The sequence below is a fragment of the Vanellus vanellus genome, assembly GCF_965231255.1.
Source record: "Vanellus vanellus genome assembly, chromosome: 1".
In the NCBI taxonomy this organism is placed as follows: domain Eukaryota; kingdom Metazoa; phylum Chordata; class Aves; order Charadriiformes; family Charadriidae; genus Vanellus; species Vanellus vanellus.
The window spans coordinates 94,670,809-94,693,826 of NC_138905.1; the positions used below are offsets into that span (position 1 = coordinate 94,670,809).

Below are 23,018 nucleotides of genomic sequence, written 5' to 3' on the forward strand. Positions count from 1 at the left end.
AGAAAAGAGTGTACCGGCATACATGAGGACCTGAAAGAGAAATTGGTTGGAAAGTGAAGAGAAATTGGATTTCACCGGAGAACTCCCAGAAAGCAAAGAAACAAGGAAAGGGGGAACAGGAGGCAGAAATAATGGGGTTAAAACCCAATAACTTTTAAACACCAGAGCTGTTATTGACACCAATGGGGAAACGCACTTCTCACAGGACTATTTTTTGTCCAGACCATGTCCGTTTAATGGGAGGAAAGAGAAAGCTGAAGTTGTGGAGCGCCAGGGAGCTGGGACGCGTGAAGGAAAGAGTTAAGGCTGGAGGCACCCTCTCTGAAGTGCTCTGTGATGCTGTGCAGTGTTTCAGCCCCCTGAGCCTTCCTCCTCCTCCTCCCTCCCTGTGTCGGAGTGGGGAGGAGGCGGGTTCTGCTGAGCTGTTAAATCCTGAGTGAAGTTTCCCCCATTTCCAGTGGCCACCGTTGTCTGAGGCTGGTTCGGAGCAGGGCTGGGGTTACCCTGACATTTCTGGGACCGCAGCCAGCCAAGAAGGGAAAGAGAAGAAAAGACGAGCCTTTTACAATTTGCTTTTGTCGAAGTGTGGAGAAAGGGGAAAGGGAAGCGTCTTTTTTTTTTTTTTTTTTTTTTTCTCAGCATCACATTCCTGTGTTTTTCCTCAGCCTGGAAAATATATTAATGCTGGTGCTTTCCTCTCTGGAAACAAAGGAACTGAACGAGACTGAGGAGGCAAGAAGTGGGAAAGAGGCTTGGGAAGTTTAAAAGAGAGAGACTCAGAGCAGCTGGGATTTCCCTTTTCTTAAATGAAATCCCTGCCTGTGCGGGTAACCGGTAGAGCAAAAAGCCAGACCTGCAGGTAAATGGAGAAGCAGAGATCCCAAAGGAAATTTCCGCTAACCTCATCCTGCTTGTCAAGAAGGTGAAGAAGAAAGAAAGTTAAAAGATACACGGGGAGACGGACAGGCTCTGGGACCTGTTGGGCTGCGTAAAGATAAATCACAGAGCAGCAGCAAAGCTGTATGGCATTGGCCTCCTTTTAAAGGAAAAAGACGTGAAACCTCGACGCTGGAAGGGGAACTTCCCTGAAAGTGTAAGTCTCAAGTCAAGTTCTTGGTTTTCTGCTCTATGTACCAGACTCTCTGTCTGTGCATGTTTGCATGCGTGTTTATGAGAGCATGAGAGAAAGAGAGGCAGAGAGAGAAGGATGCAGATCACAGTGTCCTTTCGGATAGACAGAGTCATGTTACGCACAGATGATCTCATTTTTGCATAAAATGATCCATTTTGTGCTTTTCCAAAAATAACTGTAAACTGTACAAAGCCACCAGGGCAGGACTGAGATGTAATCAGCACTTTTAAATCACAATAACTAGGCAGCCTGTGCTTTGCTTTTTTTATCACTTCCACAAGAAATCATCATACTGTTTAACATCTAACTTTTTCTCTTTCTCCTCCTCTCAAGCAGATTGCACAATGAACTGGAGGCCAGCTTTCAGCTTAGCCCTGCTGTGGGCAGCATGGCTAGTGTGTGGCACTGAGAAGACAGGGAGGCTAGCGGAGAGAGGGAGTCACGGAGTTAGGAAAGTGCCCCTGGCTTACAGGGCTCCAAGCAGCCTCCTCAGAAGGTCTGGAGCTTCCCTGAGGAGTTCGAGCCCGAATCCCCAACACCCTGTCACCAAGAGGGATTCTTCAGCACCTCCAAAGGCACCTGCCAATCTCCTGCATGGGGAAGCACGTTCCCAGGCCAGAGGCATGGGGACCAGAATGAGACGGGTACAGAGACTCACAGCTGCAGCCAAATACTCCAAGTCCGAGATGATTAAGGACGAAGGGATATCCTCTGCCTCACAGTCACGAGTGGTACGTTTCCCTTCGGGACCAAGTTCTCCCAATGTCCTGGCCAGCTTTGCTGGGAAAAATCGGGTGTGGGTCATTTCTGCCCCCCATGCCTCTGAGGGCTACTACCGGCTCATGATGAGCCTGCTGAAGAACGATGTTTACTGCGAACTGGCTGAGAGGCACATCCAGCAGATTGTGTTGTTCCATGAAGAAGGGGAAGAAGGGGGAAAAGTCAGAAGGATAACCAATGAAGGAAAAATCCTGGAGCAGCCACTAGATCCTGCCCTCATACCTAAGCTCATGAGCTTTCTGAAACTGGAGAAGGGGAAATTTGGCATGGTGCTGTTGAAGAAAACTCTGCAGGTGGAGGAAAGATATCCTTATCCAGTCAGGCTGGAGGCTATGTATGAAGTTATTGATCAAAGCCCCATGAGAAAAATTGAGAAGATGAGGCAGAAGGGCTTCATCCAGACTTGCAAAGCAGCCGGGGTGGAGGGACAAGTGGTTGAGGAAGGCAATAATGGGGGCAGCACCCAGCCTACCCCTGGTGGTGGACATGTCCAGGTGTCAGCAAGGAAGGAGGAGCCGAGGAGGAGCAATAATCAGCCAACAAGGACCAAAACAGTGAGGAAACCAATGACAACCACAGTGGCCACTCCTCTGCCTACAGTAAAGACCACTACCCTCCCTCCCACCACCACAACTACCCGTGCCACCACCCGTGCAGTGACAACAGCAAGCCGGTCTACGACAACAACTACACCCCTCCCCACCACGCAGAGGACTTGGACCACAAAGTCGCATTCCACCACAGAATACCACAGGCTGCCAGTAGCCCCCGATGCCACCACACCACGAGTCACAGCCTCAGAGGATTTCTACTCTCCTGTGTGGAAGGCAAACCGCAGGGACCGGCAGCGCGGCCACTCTGAGAAACACCCGGCAGCCACACGGAAACCAAGCAAAGCTGCCCGCTATGACAGTTTCACAGAAGTCCCAACAGCTCCCTCAGTGCACTATACAAAGGCAAATGCAGGTAGATTTAAAGATAACCGAACAGATAGAAAGGACTATAACCATAGGGACCTGAATGTCATGCCAGGGCAACACAAACCAACTAAGACTAAACCACCAAAAAAGAAGGCCCAAGAAAAGATACTGAGCAATGAATATGAAGATAAATATGACCCGAGCAAGCCTGCTAGTTCCCATTTAGAGGAAGAGATTGCAACAGGAAATATTCCCACAAAGAAAGGAAAAGAATCAAAGAAGCATGAGCGAATGGATAAACCTGAGAAGAAGAAGAAGAAGGACAGACCTGACAAGCTGCAGAAGAGTGAGAAGCAGTCCAGGAAGGACAAAGCTGAGAAAAAGAGCAAGCAGGACAAAGACCGTAGCAAGAAGAACAAGAAGGGGAGCAGGACTGAGAATGAGGATTTCCCCAAGCCCAACAAGAAGCCTTTCCTACAGCCTCCCAGGAAATCAGTGACTGACCTCCTGGAATATTTTGAAGGCAAAAGGCGGCTCATTGTAAGTAACTTGTCCATCTGAATTTCATTTCATAAATTAAGTCATATCTCCCTCCCAGTAGGAACATGCAGAACAGAAAGTTTATGGTTGTTTCGTATTATTCTTTGTTGGTGTTTTGTTTTAGAGGTAAAATCTCTAAACCCAAATGATCATTACCAACAGGAAAGGTTTCACAGCCTCACAGTGGAAATCTTACACGCAGTATGAACATCAGTCAGTCAGGAATTAGGCTAAAACCTCTTCCCAGTCGCTTCCATGAGCCCCCATATAGCCATCAGTTTATTTTGTTTCCAGTGGATATGTAGGTGCCAGGATCTGTACAGTTATGATCGATAAAATGAAGTTCCAGTGTGGATTACATCCCTTCATCGCTTTGGGGTACTTGCCAATGTTACCACATTTCGATGCTCAGCATGTCCTGCCAGCTGGCACACCTGTTTTATATTGGTGCTGGTGTCCTAAAACTGGAAGCAAGCCAGGTGGCTTGGCAGGACTAGTGCATGTCTGACTGCGGATGTGCACAAAGGCGTATGATCAGATGCCCTGAGGTAGGATTGTTACATTTGCTATTCTTTCTGATGGGAATTTGGCATTCAAATCTCCTAGACATCTTCAGAGATCCCGTGCAAACTTTATTTTGTTTTGGGTTTTTCCCCTGCTGTTTTTATTAAACTATAACACTATGGTAAGTTTTCAAGTCTGAGAAAGTCAGCATGGTCTGGAGTTACTTGTCCCAGGGTTTAATAGTGTTGTATGTTTTTCCAACTACTTATCTACAAAAACACTTCACCTGGGACAGGAAACAGTTTTAGCTGTAGTACAAATGTTTTTTCTGGCAGATGGCACATCCTCTGAAAGGTACACTTTGAAAAACAGTTCTTTAAAAATATTATTGTGGGAGCTGGTTTCTTGCAATTATTCCACTGCAAGCTGGCCTGTTTCACAGTTATTGTCCAATAGTCAGTGTCACAAACATAGCTTTGACATTCATGCCCCATTTTCCAACACAAATACCTAAGATGCCAAACTAAGTTTTCAGCCGTTGGAATCTAATCATCATTCTGCTGATGATTCACAGACCTGAGCAGAAGCTAACTTTCTTCTCCCCCTCCCCGTTATTCCAGCTGTAGGGGCTGTGCAGAGCTAGCAGACTTGCATTCCCCAACATGATGGAAATGGCAAAGAGCCATATAGTTGAAAATGTTGAACCTGATTGAATTTTGCAAATAATGCCTATTAGTTACTTCTTAACTAATAGTTAAAGAAATCAAAAGCTCAGAGGAAGAAACTGCACAGAAGTTTGTGATCTTTAAAACTTGGTCATGTATCTCAATGTTGTAGCTTCCAAAATATGTGCAGTATCAGGACAAATTAAAAAAAAATTGAAAAAAGAGCCAAAAGCAGAGCTCACAGATGTCTGGCTGCTAATTCATTACACCAAGACGGTCCTGGCAACTTAAAGGCTGGTCTGAAATTTGAACCTTCTGATACTAGGCCACCTATCAGCTGGATCTCCAAGAAAAGAGTTGCATAATCTCAAGTTGTCAGGCCAAAACTTACTGAAGACAAATGATTATGCCATGCTGCACTTCACTTTTCCAGTATCTAATCCCATCCTCAGCCTGCTTGCTCTGAAGTTTCTTGGAGAACAGGTCTGATTTGGTCATTAGTAAAAGCAGCGGCTGAACTCTACTATCTCATTGCCACGCATGGCACAGGTAGAAAACAAAGAACTTCTCAAGCGTCTTTGAATCCACACACATGCCTACTTGATCCTATGAAACTCTTCAGCTCCCTTTGGGTCAGCCCTTCCAGCTAGACCAACTCTGCCATTTATAAGTCTTCAAACTCCCTCTCTAGAGAATTTGCCCACACTGCTGCAGAAGTGGCTCTACCGGAGTTATTCCCCATTGCTTTGCTATACTTTTGTCTTTCAGCCACTTTAATAGACTGGCTCCCAAGGACATTGTTTCAGGCCTCTCCCAAAAGCCTTTTGAGAGAGACGTGGGTTTTTAAGTCCTACACATCACTAAGGATTTCAGATTGCAGATTTCAGTGTGAAACAGTGTTCAAACATCCAGAATTTTGAAAGCTATTCTGGGTTAAGTTCAATTAACGACAAATATAGGACTCAGCTGCAGAAACTGAAAGAACGTATGGGGAAAGAAAGAATGTCCTCCAGCCCCACCTTTCTACAGTGGGGCTTTTCTTGCAGTCTTACTAATGTTGAAAAGTCTTGGCTCAGTGAGTTTGGGTTTTTTGTTTATTTCTCTGTGGTGATGAAATGCAGACTGACAGTTTATATATAACACTCCGTTTATACCAGCATGCACATAAATGCACATGCACATACACACACGTGCATGCAAATGCAGATAGGTACAGCATATATACTGCCCGGGTTAAAACAGTCCTAGCACAAAGCTTTGATTTGAACTTTGCTTTGCCTCTTAAATGTTCTCTGCTTTGTTCCACAAGGTTTGATCAAGTAGATCAAATTCAGATTTGACTGTGCATTCCTGTTTCCAGCCTCCAAAACTAGGAGGACAATACAAACCAATGATCTGGTTTTGATCTCAGTCCTCAAATCCTTTTCATGATCCCTTTTTCATTTGAAGCATTTCTATGCAATTTAAAAGCATGTTACATGTTATGGCCCAAAAATCAAATCCTCTTTGTGTCTGACTCTCATTCACCTTCATGTCCCAATGCTGTAGTCATGCCAGGGGGCCTTTGCATAAATGAGACCCAGATTTTATAAGCCCAGAAACGCATCTTCCATTTCAGTACATTGATGAACTGGATTTATAAGGTGTATATCATAAAAATTAGCCCCCAGGCCCCACAAAGTTAAGAAGGCAGCTAGAAGATGATTGCACCCGTTACAAGCTTGCAATTGACAGATTCTGGTGATTATTTATGACTTTTACCCATAAAATTTGGATCCAGATTCCAACTCCCTTTGTGTTAGGGGGACTGGTGGCAGCTGTTTGATTGCAGTTCACTGCTGCCAGTTAGAATGATTACATTGCTAGAGTTGAAGCATTCCTGTCCACCTTCTGCTGGAAATGGCTGCATAGGAGCACTGCGTGTTGTTACACACACACCTTCCCTGGCATATTTGCATCTCAGTCACTGATGAAGAATCTAAGTTGTGTGCTTTAAACTTTTTAAAAGTTAAATCTTTGCAATTGTTAGGAGGCTTTGAAATAAGTACTATAAACTGTAGAAAATTTTACACTTCTGTTGTTGTAATTGTTCCTCCTCCTGCTCTAGCCATGCCTTCTCAGCAAATGTAAGTCCTGTAGGATATCAAAATGGCTTAGAATGAACAAAAGCTAAATCAGCAATTTTCAGATGAGGTCGTGCTGGCCTTAGGAAGTCTTCAAGGTCTTCTTGTATGGCCATCAGTTACATAAATATTCATGTAGCCCTAGTTGTACTCACCCCTTGACAGCCAAAACAGACACTGTGAGCTCTGCCTGGACCATGGGATGGGACCAGAGCAGTTGCCATACTCCCAGTGCTCCCACTGTGAGTGAGTAGAGGGAGAGTGAGTAGGGGAAATCCTAGATTCGTGGCACCACTGAAGGCTGTGAGGGAGCCCTGGCGGGACCGACAGGGCAAGAGATAATAGGAGAGTACACGGTTTTCTGTAAAATCCAGTGCCATTTCTTCTATCAGCACTGTGGAGGGGCAGCGGAGGAGCTGGTGGCACCAACCGGCTGTGCTTCCTAAGGTTTTCCTGTGGCTGGTTGAACAACTTTGGGTCAGGCCTGGGCCTAAAGGTACACTCCAAACACAAATAAATAAGGCTACAGAGCTGTCAACAGCTCTATGGAAAAGAGATCCCAGTTTTCAGACAGTGACTAGTTCCCCTTCAGTAAAATACTCTTCTGTTTCATTCCTTACACTAAACAAGCTCTTTTGTCTCTGCCATCAACCAGCTGATCACGACCCCCAAGGCGGACAACACCATGTATGTACAGCAGCGAGACGAATATCTGGAAAGCTTCTGCAAGATGGCAACAAGGAAGATCTCAGTCATTACAATTTTTGGCACCATGAACAACAGCAGCATGAAAATTGACCACTTCCAGCTAGGTTCTTTTTTTTTAATAATTTCTTTCCATTTTATGGGCACAATACAGACATCAAAAGGAGAAATCTCCCCAGCTTGGGTCAAAATCTAAGCAAGATCATTTGTTGTGGTCCAGTTGCACTTTCAAACCCACTCCTCCTCCTTCCATGCCAACTACACCCCTTTTGTATTTACATAAGTGTCTCTGGTATTTTCTGTGTTTAGGCTTCCAGTGCTGTAACTTGAGCACCTCCAGCTTTCCTTGTGGGAATTCTTAAAGTCAGTAAAACAGTGAAACAGTGAAAAGGCAGAAAAATGTGATGAGGGCATGGGACAGAAAGAGGAAATTAGGCTCAGTTCTACCAAAATCTTGAATACCAACCTCAATGCCTAACCAAACAACTGCCCTAATACAATGCCCCCACAACTCTTGGTTTTTGCAGGACATCAGCCACGGGTGGCTAGATACTGGCTGGCACAATTTAAACACTGCTTAAAGAAACTGGCTGTTTCCATGGAGGAGAGGAGATTGGGGGAAGGAAATGCTGAAGGGAACTGTTTGAGATTATATTCAAAACTTGGCCCAAGTTCATCCTATTTTGAACTTCAACATCATTATCATAGAATCATAGAATGGTTTAGGTGGGGAGGTACCTTAAAGATCGTCTAGTTCCAACCCCCCTGCCATGGGCAGGGACACCTCCCACCAGACCAGGTTGCTCAAAGCCCCATCCAGCCTGGCTTGAACACTTCCAGGGATGGGGCATCCACAACTTCCCTGGGCAACCTGTTCCAGTGCCTCACCACTCTCATACTGAAAAATTTCTTCCTGATATCTAATATAAATCTCCCCTCTTCCAGTTTGAAGCCATTACTCCCCGTCCTATCACTACATGCCCTCGTAAAAAGTCCCTCCCCAGCTTTCTTGTAGGCCCCCTTCAGATACTGGAAGGCCGCTATAAGGTCTTCCCACTCTGCCATATAACATTTTCTCATGCCTTTGGACTCCTCACAAGGTCATGGAAAAATCTTCATTTTTCAGGGGCATGCACTGGCAAAACCCAGGACAAAGAGTAGCATGCTAGTTAGACCCCTTGCAGTGAGTTCCTTTCCTTCCCAGGATCAGCTTTCCTAGGCTTAAGAGCTGATTTTGATATGTTCACAAAGTGAGTATTCTTCTCCACAGTAAGGGGAGATCCAGGCACATTTTCCCCTCTGTACTGGTGGACAGATATTAATTTAGAATATTTCAACCACAGCCTCTAGGTATGGACAATCTTACAAATTTGCACCAGCCTACCTGATATTTAAGGTTTACCACTTGAAGTCCTATCGCCCCTCTTTACCCGTAAATCAAGATACCCATCAGTGTGACTGCTTATTGCTGGCTCTTGTAAAGAGGTTCATCTCACTGCAGCCAGAGGTTTTGGAGGCACTATAAATCAGACTACAAAGGACTTGTAAAGTAGCTCATTCAGCCATATTTAGTACCACCTTCTTTACGTACAGAGTTCCCATACAGACAGGTGACACTGGGCATCCATCTGTCTTAGGCAGCCTTGAAACAACTGATGTCAGTGTTCAGGTCTTGGGGAAGCACCCACAAAAGCCAGTGAGAACCTTTCCTTTCATAACAGTAAAGGACACTCTTGGACAAAGACTTCAGGTCTAAGTCCAGCAAAGCACTTAAGCTTAGGTGTCTCTTGAATCATGTAAACAATCTCACTGCTGTCTGCGGCTAAAGGTTAACACCACCGTGAATGCTTCGCTCGATGAAAGCAAAGAAATAGTATAAAAGCTGCTAGTTTTGCTTATAAGTCCACCACATCTTTCCTCTGGAAGTTCATCTGGTTTTACCAGACCTTGGGAAGAGATGTGTGATGGAACTAAAGCTCAGGACCACACCAGCTCCGGGGTATTTCAGGTCTGGCGTACAGCAGGCCAGAAGATCACAGATTTATGCCTAGCTTCCAGCCGTGCCTCTACTATTCTCAGAGGGAAAGGACCTAGTGGGGGACCAGGAGCCTTGTGTCCCTGAATGACAGCCAGTCACAAATCCTGCCAGACTGTCCATTTGTGCACCTCCTTGACAAATCTGGAGCAGTACAGGATTTTCCACATCAGACCAAGGTTACTCAAGGTCACTTTTTGTGTACCTAGACCCATCTGCCTGTCAGTGGACTGTTTAGGATTATATTTAGCTCCAGTCTGGCTAATAAAACAGACATTCACTCTGACATAGACCATGCTCTTTCAGCCTGTTCCAAACTTAAGCTACACCCAAACTTTCCCCAAACCACACAAGTGTATATAACAGCTGAATTCTCACAGGAGGAATTAACTTGTTGAAGAAAAACAGGAGACTTAGAATGGTGTAAGTTAAACCTTACATTAAGTTCACCTTCTGTTTTTCCCAAAACACCAAATCCTGAGCTTTCTTAAAAGTTTAAATAATAAGTCTTTCTGTTCTACCTCCTCTTCTCTCCCTTTCTGCTTGCATGGCCTCTACATGGCACACTCAGCACCAGAGGCAGCAAAAGCTCCTAAGAAACATTTTGTTCACAGTATTTATGCTGTAGTGAGAAGCCTTAGCACCCAGCATGATGAGGTCTACTTGTAGTGCTGCATCTTGGGACTGAGATACAAATGACAACAACAAAAAAGTCCATAGAAAAGACTTTTCTCTTGAAATTTCAAACACATTTAGAAGTAGTGAATGAAAGAGAGCTCGTTAACACTGTTTGGCCAAGATCAAGCTTGTACCGAAACCAAAGAGCGCTTCCCAGTTTCCCACTGGAATGACACAAAAGCAGAGTGTCACTGCAGAGGTCTTCTCTTCAATCTGAGTTAGCCATGTAGTCTCTTTTCCCCACCTCATGGGAACAGGGCTTTAGTCAACTAAACACCAGCCCCAGGCTACCTACCTTACAATCAAAGCCAATACCTAATGTATTAGGCCACTGTACTGCTACAACAAACCGCTGCACTCCTTGCAACCTCATTTGAATTATTTTTAAAGAGTAACTCATCTTCCCAGCCTGTCTAGCTTCTAAAGATGTATGGAAAAAAGTTTCCACACTCCTTCAATGTCCTTTCTAGAAAGAGCAAAGAGAGTGACGACTTTTCAGGTAGCAGTGGACAGTCTCGACTCCTGTTGTTCTTCCTGCTGAACCCAGATGTGCTTTATGAGGTGGAGGTCAGGGACAAGTAGTGAATCGGAAAGAGGCGATTAGATTAACTTCTTTTTTTTCTCCCTAGAAATCACTTTCAAGTTTGAAAGGCACGCCAGTCTTTGTGGCATTCTTTTTTTTTTTCCCCAAAACATTTTTCTGTATCACTCTTGTCATCTAATCTTCTTCTTTAGATTGTAAGTTTTGAAAGAAAATCTCCTAACAATGAAACCGTAAATTGCTATCTTAATCTTGATTTCTACAGTCTTTAAAGCAGAAGAGTGCCATGGGTCAGTTGGTCTAAGGTACTGCACCATACAGCTGTTTTCCATCACATTTCACACTAACAACTTTTGTATTATTCTACCTCCATATAGGCCAATGAGATAGTCTTTGCTTTTGTAGGGAATTGTTTGCAGGCACAAGTATGATTTTTTTGGTCTACGTTTTAATGGTCATGCTTGCCTTTAATAATGTATAAATCTCACTTATGAAGCATTGGTGCATGATTTACATATGTTTTACAAAGTTAATAACCAATTAGCACATCCAGCAACCCATAAAATAGGGAATTTGTAATATTGCCTATAATTCTTTACAAAACTTTCAACTAAGGTACATATAACCATGTAAAACATATAAATTGCATCTATAGCTTGATTAGTATAACTAAATTTTAACATTTGCTGGTTTGGGGTTTTTTATGTAAGAAGTGGGTTCAAGGTGTGAAACCTAAAGGTCAGGTTCTGATTCAGACATTTTTCCAAAGTTTTAATTCAGAAGTTTCATTCAGTCTATTACACAGATTGGACCTACTGCAAAAGTTGAATCAGATCAGTATGCTCCCTAAAAGCTACAGATGTCTAGAAAATTATTTAGAAAGCCTTACTGTATAATGAATCAAATATTTTCTGTTGCTGTGCACTCAACTTGGATCAACTAATCTCATCTTTATTTGCTGATGAATAATGGTGGAGCAGGGGACAGGAAAGTTGTACCTCTGGAGTCTAGCTCTTGATTGGCTCTTGCAACTCTGACTTCAGGCAGGTCACTTAAGCCACGACTGGGATTTCTAAGTGAGGATATGAATATTTATATTCATAGTGGTGTCACAGGGCATATGTAGCGTTTGCAGAGAACTCGTCAGTGCCCAGGTGACATTTCACTTTATGTGCGATTTAGCCTGCCTTTAGCTTTCCATGCCCGCAGTTGCATATGGAGGCCTATTCCAGCATTGCCGCAGTTGTATAGCACTGCGCTGGATGCTACAGTTGAGGCTGTGCTGATGACATGGAAGCTTTCAGGACTTGGCCCTAATACACCCTAGTTCCAGGGGAAGTAAGGAACCTCAGTACCTCCATAGGCTTGTCTTGTACATGCTTCAAATCTCTGTCTTCAGAGGTCTTTTTCTCCTCGAGCATTTCTGAATGTTTTCTTAGGGTAGAGAAGTGAGTAGGACTAATCATTCTCAAAATTAAGTTTTTTCCCTGTCAGGGTACTAGAATGGGAAATGAACATCAGCAAGCAGATGGAGGAGGAGTGCCACAGCATGGTCTATAGAGAGATCTGAAGAGCTAGGACTGCAGTATTCAAGACGCATTAAACAGTTTCTGGTTTCTTGTAGTCACTAAACCTTCCATGTAACTTTTTAAGACTGGAAAGGTTAACTCTAGTGTCCTGGCCAACCTCAAGCTGTCCTAGCTATAATTTACTGACCCAAATTCTCTATGCCTTTTCATTTGCATACGGTGCTTTCCAGCTCCTGTCCTAAATTGATGAACAGTTTCTATTTTCTATTCCAGACGTGGCTGCATTTCAGGAGATGGTGGAACAATTAGTACAGGCATATACATGTATAAGCATATTGAAAAAATCTAAAAGATCTGAAAGGCAACCCAGATTTTTCAGAAGCAAGTAGAAATGTTGAATACTGAAGTGCATGTGCCCCAGGATAGACTGATTTTCAAAAAATACTGGGACTGAAAACTGGACAGTTAAAAGCCATAGTGCCAGCCTGATGTTTTATAATATTTTGCCTGTGCAGCAGGAAGAGAGCTTCTGAGAAATGAATTTCCCCCTTTCTTTCAAGGTGAAATTAAAAGCAGAGTGCTGTGTGATTCTGTGACTATTTTTGTTTCTCCTTTGTCTCACATTAAGATAATGAAAAGCCCATGAAAGTGATAGAGGATGAAGATCTTGTGGACCAGCAGCTCATCAGTGAATTGAGGAAAGAGTATGGGATGACATACAATGACTTCTTCATGGTGCTGACAGATACTGACATGAAGGTCAAGGTGAGGGTTTTGACTCTTTGAAAGAAAAGGCATTGGAAAAATTTTAGGAAATCACACTACAGGCTTGCATGTGAGGCACATGAGAGACTGATGCAGGACTTGGTCTTTGCTGGAGGACAAGAAAAAGGGACAGTAAATGTTCAGGATTTAGGTAGCTATCTTCATTTTCTGCAGGTAGGGGATTTGGGGAATTGTGGGTTTCTGCTGGGATGGTGAGCTGACACCATAGAAACAGGACCTCCTGGCTGGGGTTTTAATGTAGTACCTGGCATTCTAAACCACACAGTTTCGCCACTCAATGTGATAACAACACATTGCAGATGGACAATGCTGTGGTTGAGTGGCCTTACAAAATAATATAGTGATTTGTTGCCTGCAATGGCCGGGCCTTATCACATTGGGCAAATACTGGAAGTATGCCACTTCCAAAGAGCAGCCTGACTGCAAAACCAGTAATATTTTCCATGGTTTCTAATCTGTTTTAAGCCTTGTTACCCGTATGTAAACAGGAATACTTGAATCTCTATAATATCCTACAGTGCTGCAATACATGCAGAAAGATTGCTAATATGTGCATCCTTTTATCCATCTGTTCTTTTTTCTTAACAGCAATACTATGAAGTACCCATAGCAATGAAGTCCGTGTTTGATTTGATCGACACCTTCCAGTCACGAATTAAAGACATGGAAAGACAGAAAAAAGAGGGCATTGTCTGCAAAGAAGATAAGAAGCAATCCCTTGAGAGCTTCTTATCCAGGTATTACCTTCTGCTCTTATCTGCTGCTAGTTCTAATAATTACTCTCTTATTGGAAAAACACCCATCCAACTATTTTTGTGATTTTTCAATATAGATTTCTCAGTGTTTACAGTGTTAAGCAAATACAGAGATGTAGCCATAGCTGCATGCAGTCTTGTACAGAGCATTGGGAGTCAGGATGCATGTTGTGTTTCCTGACTGACTGCACATTCTTTGGACACTAACTTTCTATGCCTCAGTAATTCCATAATAACACTGATTTGCATTAGAAGAGCAAATAAGGATTAATTCACAGATGTTAGTTCAGTGTTTTGAATGTATGAAGCACAGTGTTTATGTGTTTCAATCATCAACCACCACAGTCTCATTAATCCCATTCTAATCCCTTCCATGTAGCTCGAATCAGTAATTAATTCTCTGTAACTTCCTTCTTATCCTGCTTGAGATAACAGTTGGTCTTTGCCAGTATTAGTCATGCATATTATTAAAGGTCTTGCAGATGTCTCTCACAAAATGTTTGAGAGACCTTCTGCAGAAAGACAGTTTTGTTTATGCAGTCTATACATGCTGTGTTACTGCCTTACCTGCGAGACCTAAATTCCAGGCAATAAACATGTCTGGACTGTGGGAATTCAGATCCACAGAAGAGCTGTGCAGCTACAGCCCTCTCTGTTACAGGATAATTTAAATGAAATTAGGGCTACTCCATCACTTTAGGTTTTACCTGTTGCTACTGCATTCTCCTCACCTACTATCAGGATCCATGGGAATACACTGTTTATGCCAGATGGCTATAAAAATAACTGAGGCAACATGACAGATTATGACTTGAGGGGGCAAAGGAGCAACAGGTAAATGAGTAGGTTGCTGGTTCATAAACATTTCAAAATTCAATGGCCACTTCAACAGAAAGAGAACCTTTAACAAGATCCACCCCACCCACCTCACCACCTCCTGTTTATATCTCAGTGATTCATCCTCAAGACCACCAAGAAGAACCACAGTTTGGAAAGAGCTGACCAACACAAGAAAGAGCTTGTATGCTGGAAAGTGACAGATCCCAAATCCTGCTTTGCTTGCAAACAGCCCTAGTAATAAACACACATTAGAAAAACAGGAAGGAAAAATGCAGAGTGTTGCATCAATAAACAGAACTGCCGCTGCACAGAATGCATTTGTTGTCTGTGAAACAAGCATCAGGCTTTAAATATTGGGTGGACTTCACTAGCCACATTAACTGGTCAGATTCCCAGCAAGATTCATTCCAGCTTTGTTCAAGATTATCTTCCCAGCTGAACAAGAGTCCTGGCATCATCTCCCTGGTGTTGCTCACTGGGAATGTCAGTTATAATAATGCAAATATTGTTCTTAGCAAGCCTGGCTGGCGTGCAAGGAGACCATGAGAGCCAGAGCTGGTTTGAGTAATGCTTAAAAGCCACATGTATCAGGAGAAGATCCTTGAGTTTGGGGGTGAGGGAGGGGTGAGTCCCTCTGTAACACCAAGACACTGTCTGTGCTGCTCTCTGGGCTCAAAAACAAGAATGGGATGCAAAACAGGTAGAGAAGGAAGAAAGGATGCACACAGGGAAGGGTCTGGCGATTTGTCAGGAGTATTGGCCTGTGGCTTCTGATGTCAGAAATAAGGCACAAATCATACATTAGTGATGGTGAACTAACAGCTGTGAAGGACCAACTGAATTAAGTTCTCAGTAAGATGTAGCCCCAGACAAGCACACCAGGTATAGTGATTGCCTGGGGCAGGGGGATAAACAGCTTGAGTGGCGGCTTTCAATCCTCTTCAGCTCTGTGCATCTCCAAAGGAGATACTCAAAAAAAACCAGAAAGGAATTAGAGTATCTTAAAGCAGTTCAAATATAAGATAACATCCTGATTTATGCCCTATACAAAATATGATCCAATGTTTACATTCTCAGTTTTTATAGGTAGCCAGGTGCTTTTGCTATGCAAAATATCACAAAGATTATTTTTCTGCATTTTCAGAATAACAATATGAATTTTCCCCCCTTTCCTTCATGTCACATATGTAATTCTTAATGCTTCTCATTCCTATTCATATACCTGTACACACACACCCATGTCTCTTTACTGTTTCTCCTGAGCAAGATTAAAATCGGGAAGCTTTGCTTTTCAAGGATTTGCTTTTTTAATTCTAAAAATAGACGCAGTATCAGTTGGTCAACAAGACAAAGGCATCATCATCCCCTGTTCTTTCAGCAACTTCTTCTGTGACTTTGAGCAAGTATCACCATATTTTCTGCTTCTCTCAAGTGGAACAGAATTGACCCATTACATTAGCCGTTATTTTGAGACCTTCACATGGTGCTGCAGAAAGGCAGGCTATTATTATAAGAGTAACATCTGCATCCATTTAAAAGATCATTTCCTGCTATAAAAATAACCCTGCAGCTTTGCAAATTCCTTTAAATCTGATTTATTTAGGTTTAATGGAGAAGTACCTTTATTCAAAAAAGAGGTTGTTTAGAGAGTATTAAAAACCCCTATAGTTACAATTTTTAAAGGTTTCAAGTGCCTTTATGGCATTGCCTTTCTTTGAGAGGACAACAGAAGGTGCTCCTTGTGCAAAAGTTTGGTTAGACAGGGCATCCCATATTAAAGAAAAAAATCAAAGATTTATTTTATTGCCCCATGCATGCCCTATATAGCCACAGGCTTACACAGCCACACACATGCAAACAAGCTCAGATTTAAAGTCATGTTAAAGGTATTTTGAGCAAGTGCGGTACAGAAGAAAAAGAGGTCAGTGAGTATTTACACAGAAGTATGAGTTATGTCTGAAATGAAGATACACCCTATTCCTCAGACAGCCCTTAGACTGCAAAATAGCTGTGCCGTTCCAGCAGTGGTGAATGACGTAAAAGCTAAATGTCTAGTGAGGAATTCTACAGGAATCTTTCTTTCTCTTGAATATACACTTCTCAGCATTGTTGTAACTACTGAAGGGGCCTTTGGGCAAAGATCATAAACTTTGCAGTGTTTGTTTGGTGAAGCAGCAAAACTGCAGATGTTTCTTTGAGAGTTTTCGAGTTGTAAAATTCAAAACAAGCTTTGTCCTCTCCCATTGATGGATAAAACTGGGAAGATCTCCCATCCAGCTGTTACTTAGAAGTTGTGAGAGATACGACATATCTCTACAGAGAACAAAAACGCTGGAGAGGACTCGAGTCACATGACATGAACGTGCCCTTTTGCACTCTCTTCTCTTTCCAGGTTCCGATGGAGAAGGCGGCTGGTGGTGATCTCTGCTCCCAGTGATGAGGACTGGGCTTACTCCCAGCAGCTTGCTGCTCTCAGTGGACAAGCCTGCAATTTTGGTGAGTCAAAAGAAATTATACTCTTGCTCCCCCAAACCCACATCCTTCTGGTGATGTGATGGATTCCATTGCTCAAGTCTGAACCTAGACAGTCTGAGGAGTCTGACAACTGAAAATTTTGCCATAGCTACTCCAAATACAAATGGAAAATATTGTGCTAAGCAGGTAGTACAGCACACCCTGACAGCTAAGACAGCTAAATAAAGTGTTCCCTGGAATCATTTGCTTGAGGCAGAAAAAGTTAGCACTCTGCAGCTTCTCTTTGGGCTTGTACTTCAGGATATAACTAGTATTTTCTGTTTCGTACTGCACAAATGAACAACATCAATATAATGCTTTGGGAAGGGCAAACCATCTTATGCACAGTTCAGAGCTGGGCCAGGTATCAGGGAGATGCCTGGAAATCAGTTTTTTTTTCTTTTCCCTCCTGCTTCATTGCCAAAACCTGTAAAAATATTAATGGAAGCTGCTTTAATCCAATAAGGACCCTCCCAGCCCCCTAACTAGGTAGTTAAGATCCAACTATATAGTCAGTGGAGAGTGATGGGCTCCTCTAGGAGGCAATTAAGAGCAAGACCCAGAAACACTCTCCTGTCTTACCATTATGAAGCCCTGGGAGACTTACTCTTTAACTTAGGTTCCTAGCAATGCAAGTACTATACAGGGCCTAGACTCTACTCCTGCAACAGTATGAAACAGGTCCCATTATTTCATTACATTTCAGTTATGCCTAGAGATCTGCACAGTATCACTGCTACATTGTCTGTTTATTCATAGTCACCTGGTTTTCATTCAGCATCATCTCATTTGGTAACTACCAAAGTAAACTGTGACATGAACTACCAAAGTAAACTGTGACAAGGACCACTGTAAAATGCTTTCTGAAGAATGGGATGTAACCAAAACAATGAATTCTCCCCTCCCTTTGTCAGGGACAGCTTGAAGGAGATCCAGGGAGTACTTACAGCATTTGTCCTCAATGGGTGTTTTAACTAAGCTATATGTTTCCAAGTGTCTTACCTCCAAGTTGTAAAAACAGTTACATCAAAGATTTTGTAGATCTTTCAGACTCATTCACAAACAGTTTGTACAGCCCCTAAGGTCTTTCTTCAAAGCAGAGGTAACAGTTCAAGTCTCTGCCCAGTACAAATGAAAGGAGTGAATGCCTGTCCTAAGCCATTCTCCACAATCATTTCGAGTCTAACTGTGATAAGTTATATGGCCTCAAAATACTCTGTTGCTGTGTATGACAAGAAAGAGGTTTACTAGTGAACAAAACAGTGCAGAGACATTCTGAATTCGGGGAATGGTATCTGCAATTTACCAGTGTGCTTGATGCTTACATCCCTATGCTGCAGAACCACACCAAATGCTGTTGTCCTTGGGACACTATCAACAACTTTTATGCAACTGATACCACATTTACTTGACATGCTAGTTTATACCCATGTTTGAGACAGGTGATGTGACTGGCAGAGACTGAAGAGAAATCAGTAACTCTTCCTAGAAAGCTGCCGATACTGGCCCCCAATTTAGCATGCACAGATATGGCTGATTAAACTGAAATTTGCCCAAGAAGGAGCACAAAGAAATGGTCTAATCCAAAACCTGCTTCATTTCCTCTACAGGTCTGCGCCATATAACTATCCTCAAATTACTAGGACTTGGAGAAGATATTGGTGGTGTCTTAGAGTTGTATCCAATTAATGGTAAGTGACTGTTTCCGGTTTCTTCAGTACTACCCATGAAGAGTATTACATAGTGCTGGGTATGTCTTTGCTGTAATTTCTTTAAGTGGATGGGTATGACTGTGTTTTTCTCTTTTGCTTTGTTTCTTTTAAGAAACAAGAAGACATAAAAGCAAACCTTAAGTTTTCTTGGTGTTCCTGTGCTAAACATTATATAGCTTCTTCGGGACAGAAAAGCCCAAATATCATCTGGAAGTCATCTCACATCTTTATCTCCTGTCTAAACATACAGTCCCAAGTACACTCCTCTAACTGCCTTGCTGTCAAAGACAAAGGGATGCTGGTGCCTTTTACATGTTCAAGAGTTTGCAGAGCTAATAGAACATAGACCTAGCAGCTTCTCTTATATGGGTCCCTCATTCATCTTCATAGAACGGTTTGGGCTTGAAAAGACCTTTTAAAGATCATCTAGTCCACCCCCTGCCATGGGCAAGGACATCTTTCACTAGATCAGGTTGCTCAAAGCCCCATCCAACCTGACCTTGAACACTTTCAGTGACAGGGCATCCACAACTTCTCTGTGCAACATGTTCCAGCGTCTCACCACCCTCATCCTAAAAAAACTCTTCCTTATATCCAATCTAAATCTACCTTCTTCCTGTTTAAAACCATTACCCTTTGTCCTGTCTCTATAAGCCCTGGTAAAAAGTCTTCCTCCATCATATAAGCAAGTCCCCTTTAAGTATTCCACTTGCATCACAGCAGGATACTTCAGGTAGCTATTCATAGGAGATCTCACTGTTAGGGAACATTTCAAATGCTACAGGTTCCTCTACCATCTAATCCCAATGACTGCCCTCAAACCAGGACACTGCTTCCATCAGCAGAGGGACAAAGACAGGGAGGAGCTTATTTATGTCATTGTCTTTCCTACAGCTCTGTACATGAAAGCATCTTAGTCCTTCTACCACATATAGATATAAGTCCATGCCTAAGAAAGAATATGAACAGAGGAAGCAGATGTCATACTTCTTCCATCAACACTTTTGCAGCCTCCACTTAATTTTCATTGAAGGACTTCATGATCTTGGTTATAGGTCCTATTCGTTAAGGTCAAGAGGCCTCTCTTCAATTTACTTGCCTAACCTCCCTTTGAATTCACATTAACTGCTAGTGTGTGTCCTCCTGTGAGAACCTCTACAGATCTGCAAGGTACCCTTTCATTTGTCCTGAACATGGCTCCTATAGCTTTGTTTGATAACCCGTAACTCTTGGTGTAGGAAAAAAAGGTAAACATTCAATCCCTATCCATCCCTGCACTGACATTCACAATCCTGTAGACCTCCCCCAACCCATTTATTTTACAGACTGCAGTCTTTACTTACTTGGTCATTTCTTTTACAGAGTTTATTCCAAACCTATGATCAACCCTGTTTCCTTTCTGACTTTTTTCCCCAGTTCTACCGTATTTTTTTGAGGTGAGAGAACCAGAATTGCATGCAATTTTCAAGATGCACACAAACAATAGGTTTCCATAGTGGCATAATTATACTCTGGTTTGGTTTTTATTACTTTCCTCACAGTTTATAATATCTGTTTTGGCTTTTGACCATTAGTAAGCACTGAATTAGCCTTTCATGAAATGCTCTTTCATAGCCCTAAGACCTCATTGCCAAGTGCTAATGGTCAGACTTCACCATTTCTTATGTGGAGGTTAGTAAAATTTGCACCATGTGCATCATTTTACTTCAATCTGTACAGAATTTCTTCCCTCATTTTAACCAGTCACAGAGCCTTACAAGGGTCTTCTGCAATGCTTCACAATCGTCCACTGCCCTTACTACTCTGAGTAGTACCCTTCCTGTACTACACTTCCTCACCTTCGTTCTCATACCTTATGTGCGTCACTTACAAAGACGTTGAACAGCACTAGTCCCAGCACAAACAACTGCTGAACTTCACTGGTGACCCCCCTCCACTCTAGGAACTGATCATTCGCTCCCACCTTGTTTCTGCCTTTCAACCAAGCTATCAAAGTTCCTTTTGAAGAGTTCTGGAAATCCACATAGCCTGTATCAGCAAGACCACCCGTAGCCACCTGCTTGCTGACCTCCTTCAGAGAACCTCAGCAAGTTTGTAAGGCAGGATACCACTTTGTAAAAGTCTTGTTGCCAAGCCAACTATGTATATGTGTGTGTGAATATATATGTAGGGGTCCACTGATCTTAGTTGTCTTATACTTTCTACTCATTTACCCAGCACAGACTTCACACTTACAAGCCTGAAGTTCACCAGATTTGCGCCAGAACATATATTTTAAAGTGGACGTGGCATCTACCACATCCCATATATCACATATCATGACAGTTCAAGAGCGAGGCTCTATACCACCATTAGTGACCCAGCAAATTCATCCTGCAATTCTTCACGCTATCACACTTCAATTCTAGTGATTTCTTTCACTGTGACTGTTTTTCACATATGCCTTCTGCATTATGTGAACCAGTGACCCAAGCTGCATAGAAGCCAAAGAAGTGCTCCTGTGTTGGGTGACAAAAAGGTGTGCCACACTCTTAGTAGTTTCAGCTGAGAGCATAAAGACAAATTTACTAAACCTAACAAAAGCATTAAAAACACATCTTTAGTTCACAGTGGAGCAGGTTCATTTCAGAACCAGGAAATCCTGAACTTGTAGATGACAAGAATCTTATATTGCCAACTATTGGGCTGTATCCTATCTCACATTGTTAACTCAGTTACCTACAAACCACCACCACTGCCTAAACAAAATAACAATGTTGTTTTTATGTGATCACTTTCTAGGAAGCTCTACTGTAGACCGAGAAGATATCCCAGCTAATTTGGTGAAAGACATTCGAAATTATTTCCAAATTAGCCCCGAATATTTCTCCATGCTTCTAGTTGGGAAAGATGGAAACGTCAAATCCTGGTATCCTTCTCCAATGTGGTCTATGGCGATTGTGTATGATCTGATTGATTCCATGCAGCTTCGGCGACAGGAAATGACAATTCAGCAATCACTTGGCATGCAGTGCCCAGATGATGAGTATGGTGGGTATGGTTACCATAGCTATCACCAGGGATACCAGGAAGGTTACCAAGATGACTACCGTCACCATGGAAGTTACCACCATGGATATCCATACTGAAAAGAGCAACTTAGCCTCCAACTGCCCCATGTCTGTTTTCTAATAGCTATCCAAGCAATAGGTGGCCAGTTGCAGAAAGTCTTCCCAGGCGACCTAAATATCCACGCCTTGTTCTTCCACTGTTCAACCAAGGGACTTTGGTCATTTGCCTTCTCAAAAACGCAGAAGCCTTTACAATGAAGCAATTCAAACCAGTAGTATTGAAGCTTTAAACAATAAAGACTCCTTTATATTTTTAAACATTTATAAACAAAGAGCATCAGTAGGTGCTGTTTGTATTAAAACCAAACAAAAAGAAACCACAGCCCCAATCCATGGACACTACTGTATGGCAGGACACAAATATTGCAATGCTCTTTTTAGTATTTTTTTCTAAGGATAAAAAAATAAGTATATTTATTTGAAAGTGAGATTGCATTGTACTCATGAAGAGAAGCAAGGAATCACACCTCAGGACTTTTCAAGAAAAGGAAAATTTAAGAAAGAAGCATGGGGCAAGCTCTTTAATAACAACAATAACAGTAATAAAATCCTTTTGAAGTACCTTGTCTAAAACGACAACAGCCCTTCTACAGTGCATTAACATTGTAATTAGCTGACTTTATCAATGAAAATAAGAACTTATGGCTATGGCGGGATTTGTTCCAATACAATACAATGTAAAGTTCTTAACTACACAGCTTGCTGCATGGCCATTCATTCTTTTAATTGGGGTCCTTATTCTCTTAGGTCCTGCCCACCTGACAGTTAAATCCAAGTTAATGAGAGCTAAGTGGAAACACCAACCACAGTTAGCATTGTCTGAAATACAGAAAACTGAAAAGCATTCATCAGAAAAAAAGGAAAAAAATTTCTCATTTGTGTATATTTTAAATGAATTGTAACTAGCTCTCTCTAATAATGTTTTTAATTAAACTATTGCTCTAAATTTCAAATTTCCTTCTACCTCTTCTTCTCATACCCTCCTTCATGAAAAAGAAAAAAATCTAGACTAAATGTTCATAAAAATATTTGGGAATAATTTGATCTGCTACTAAACCAGCTCTATTTATGCCACACTTTCTGAAATGGTTTTCTTCTCCCTTCTAATTGGGAGTCTTTCGGCACTGGATCTGTTGCACCACCCTACTC

At 42.3% G+C, this 23,018-nt stretch overlaps 1 protein-coding gene across 1 annotated transcript; it reads left to right on the forward strand.

Moving 5' to 3' along the window:
• Nucleotides 1-287: 287 nt before the first annotated feature.
• On the forward strand, nt 288-22,816 carry CCDC80 (coiled-coil domain containing 80). Its single transcript, XM_082493799.1, has 8 exons — nt 288-1,093; nt 1,469-3,372; nt 7,320-7,476; nt 12,781-12,917; nt 13,527-13,675; nt 16,926-17,029; nt 18,658-18,738; nt 21,541-22,816. The coding sequence occupies exons 2-8, from the start codon at nt 1,477-1,479 to the stop codon at nt 21,885-21,887; spliced, it is 2,871 nt and encodes a 956-aa protein (XP_082349925.1). The 5' UTR covers nt 288-1,093; nt 1,469-1,476; the 3' UTR covers nt 21,888-22,816.
• Nucleotides 22,817-23,018: the final 202 nt, after the last annotated feature.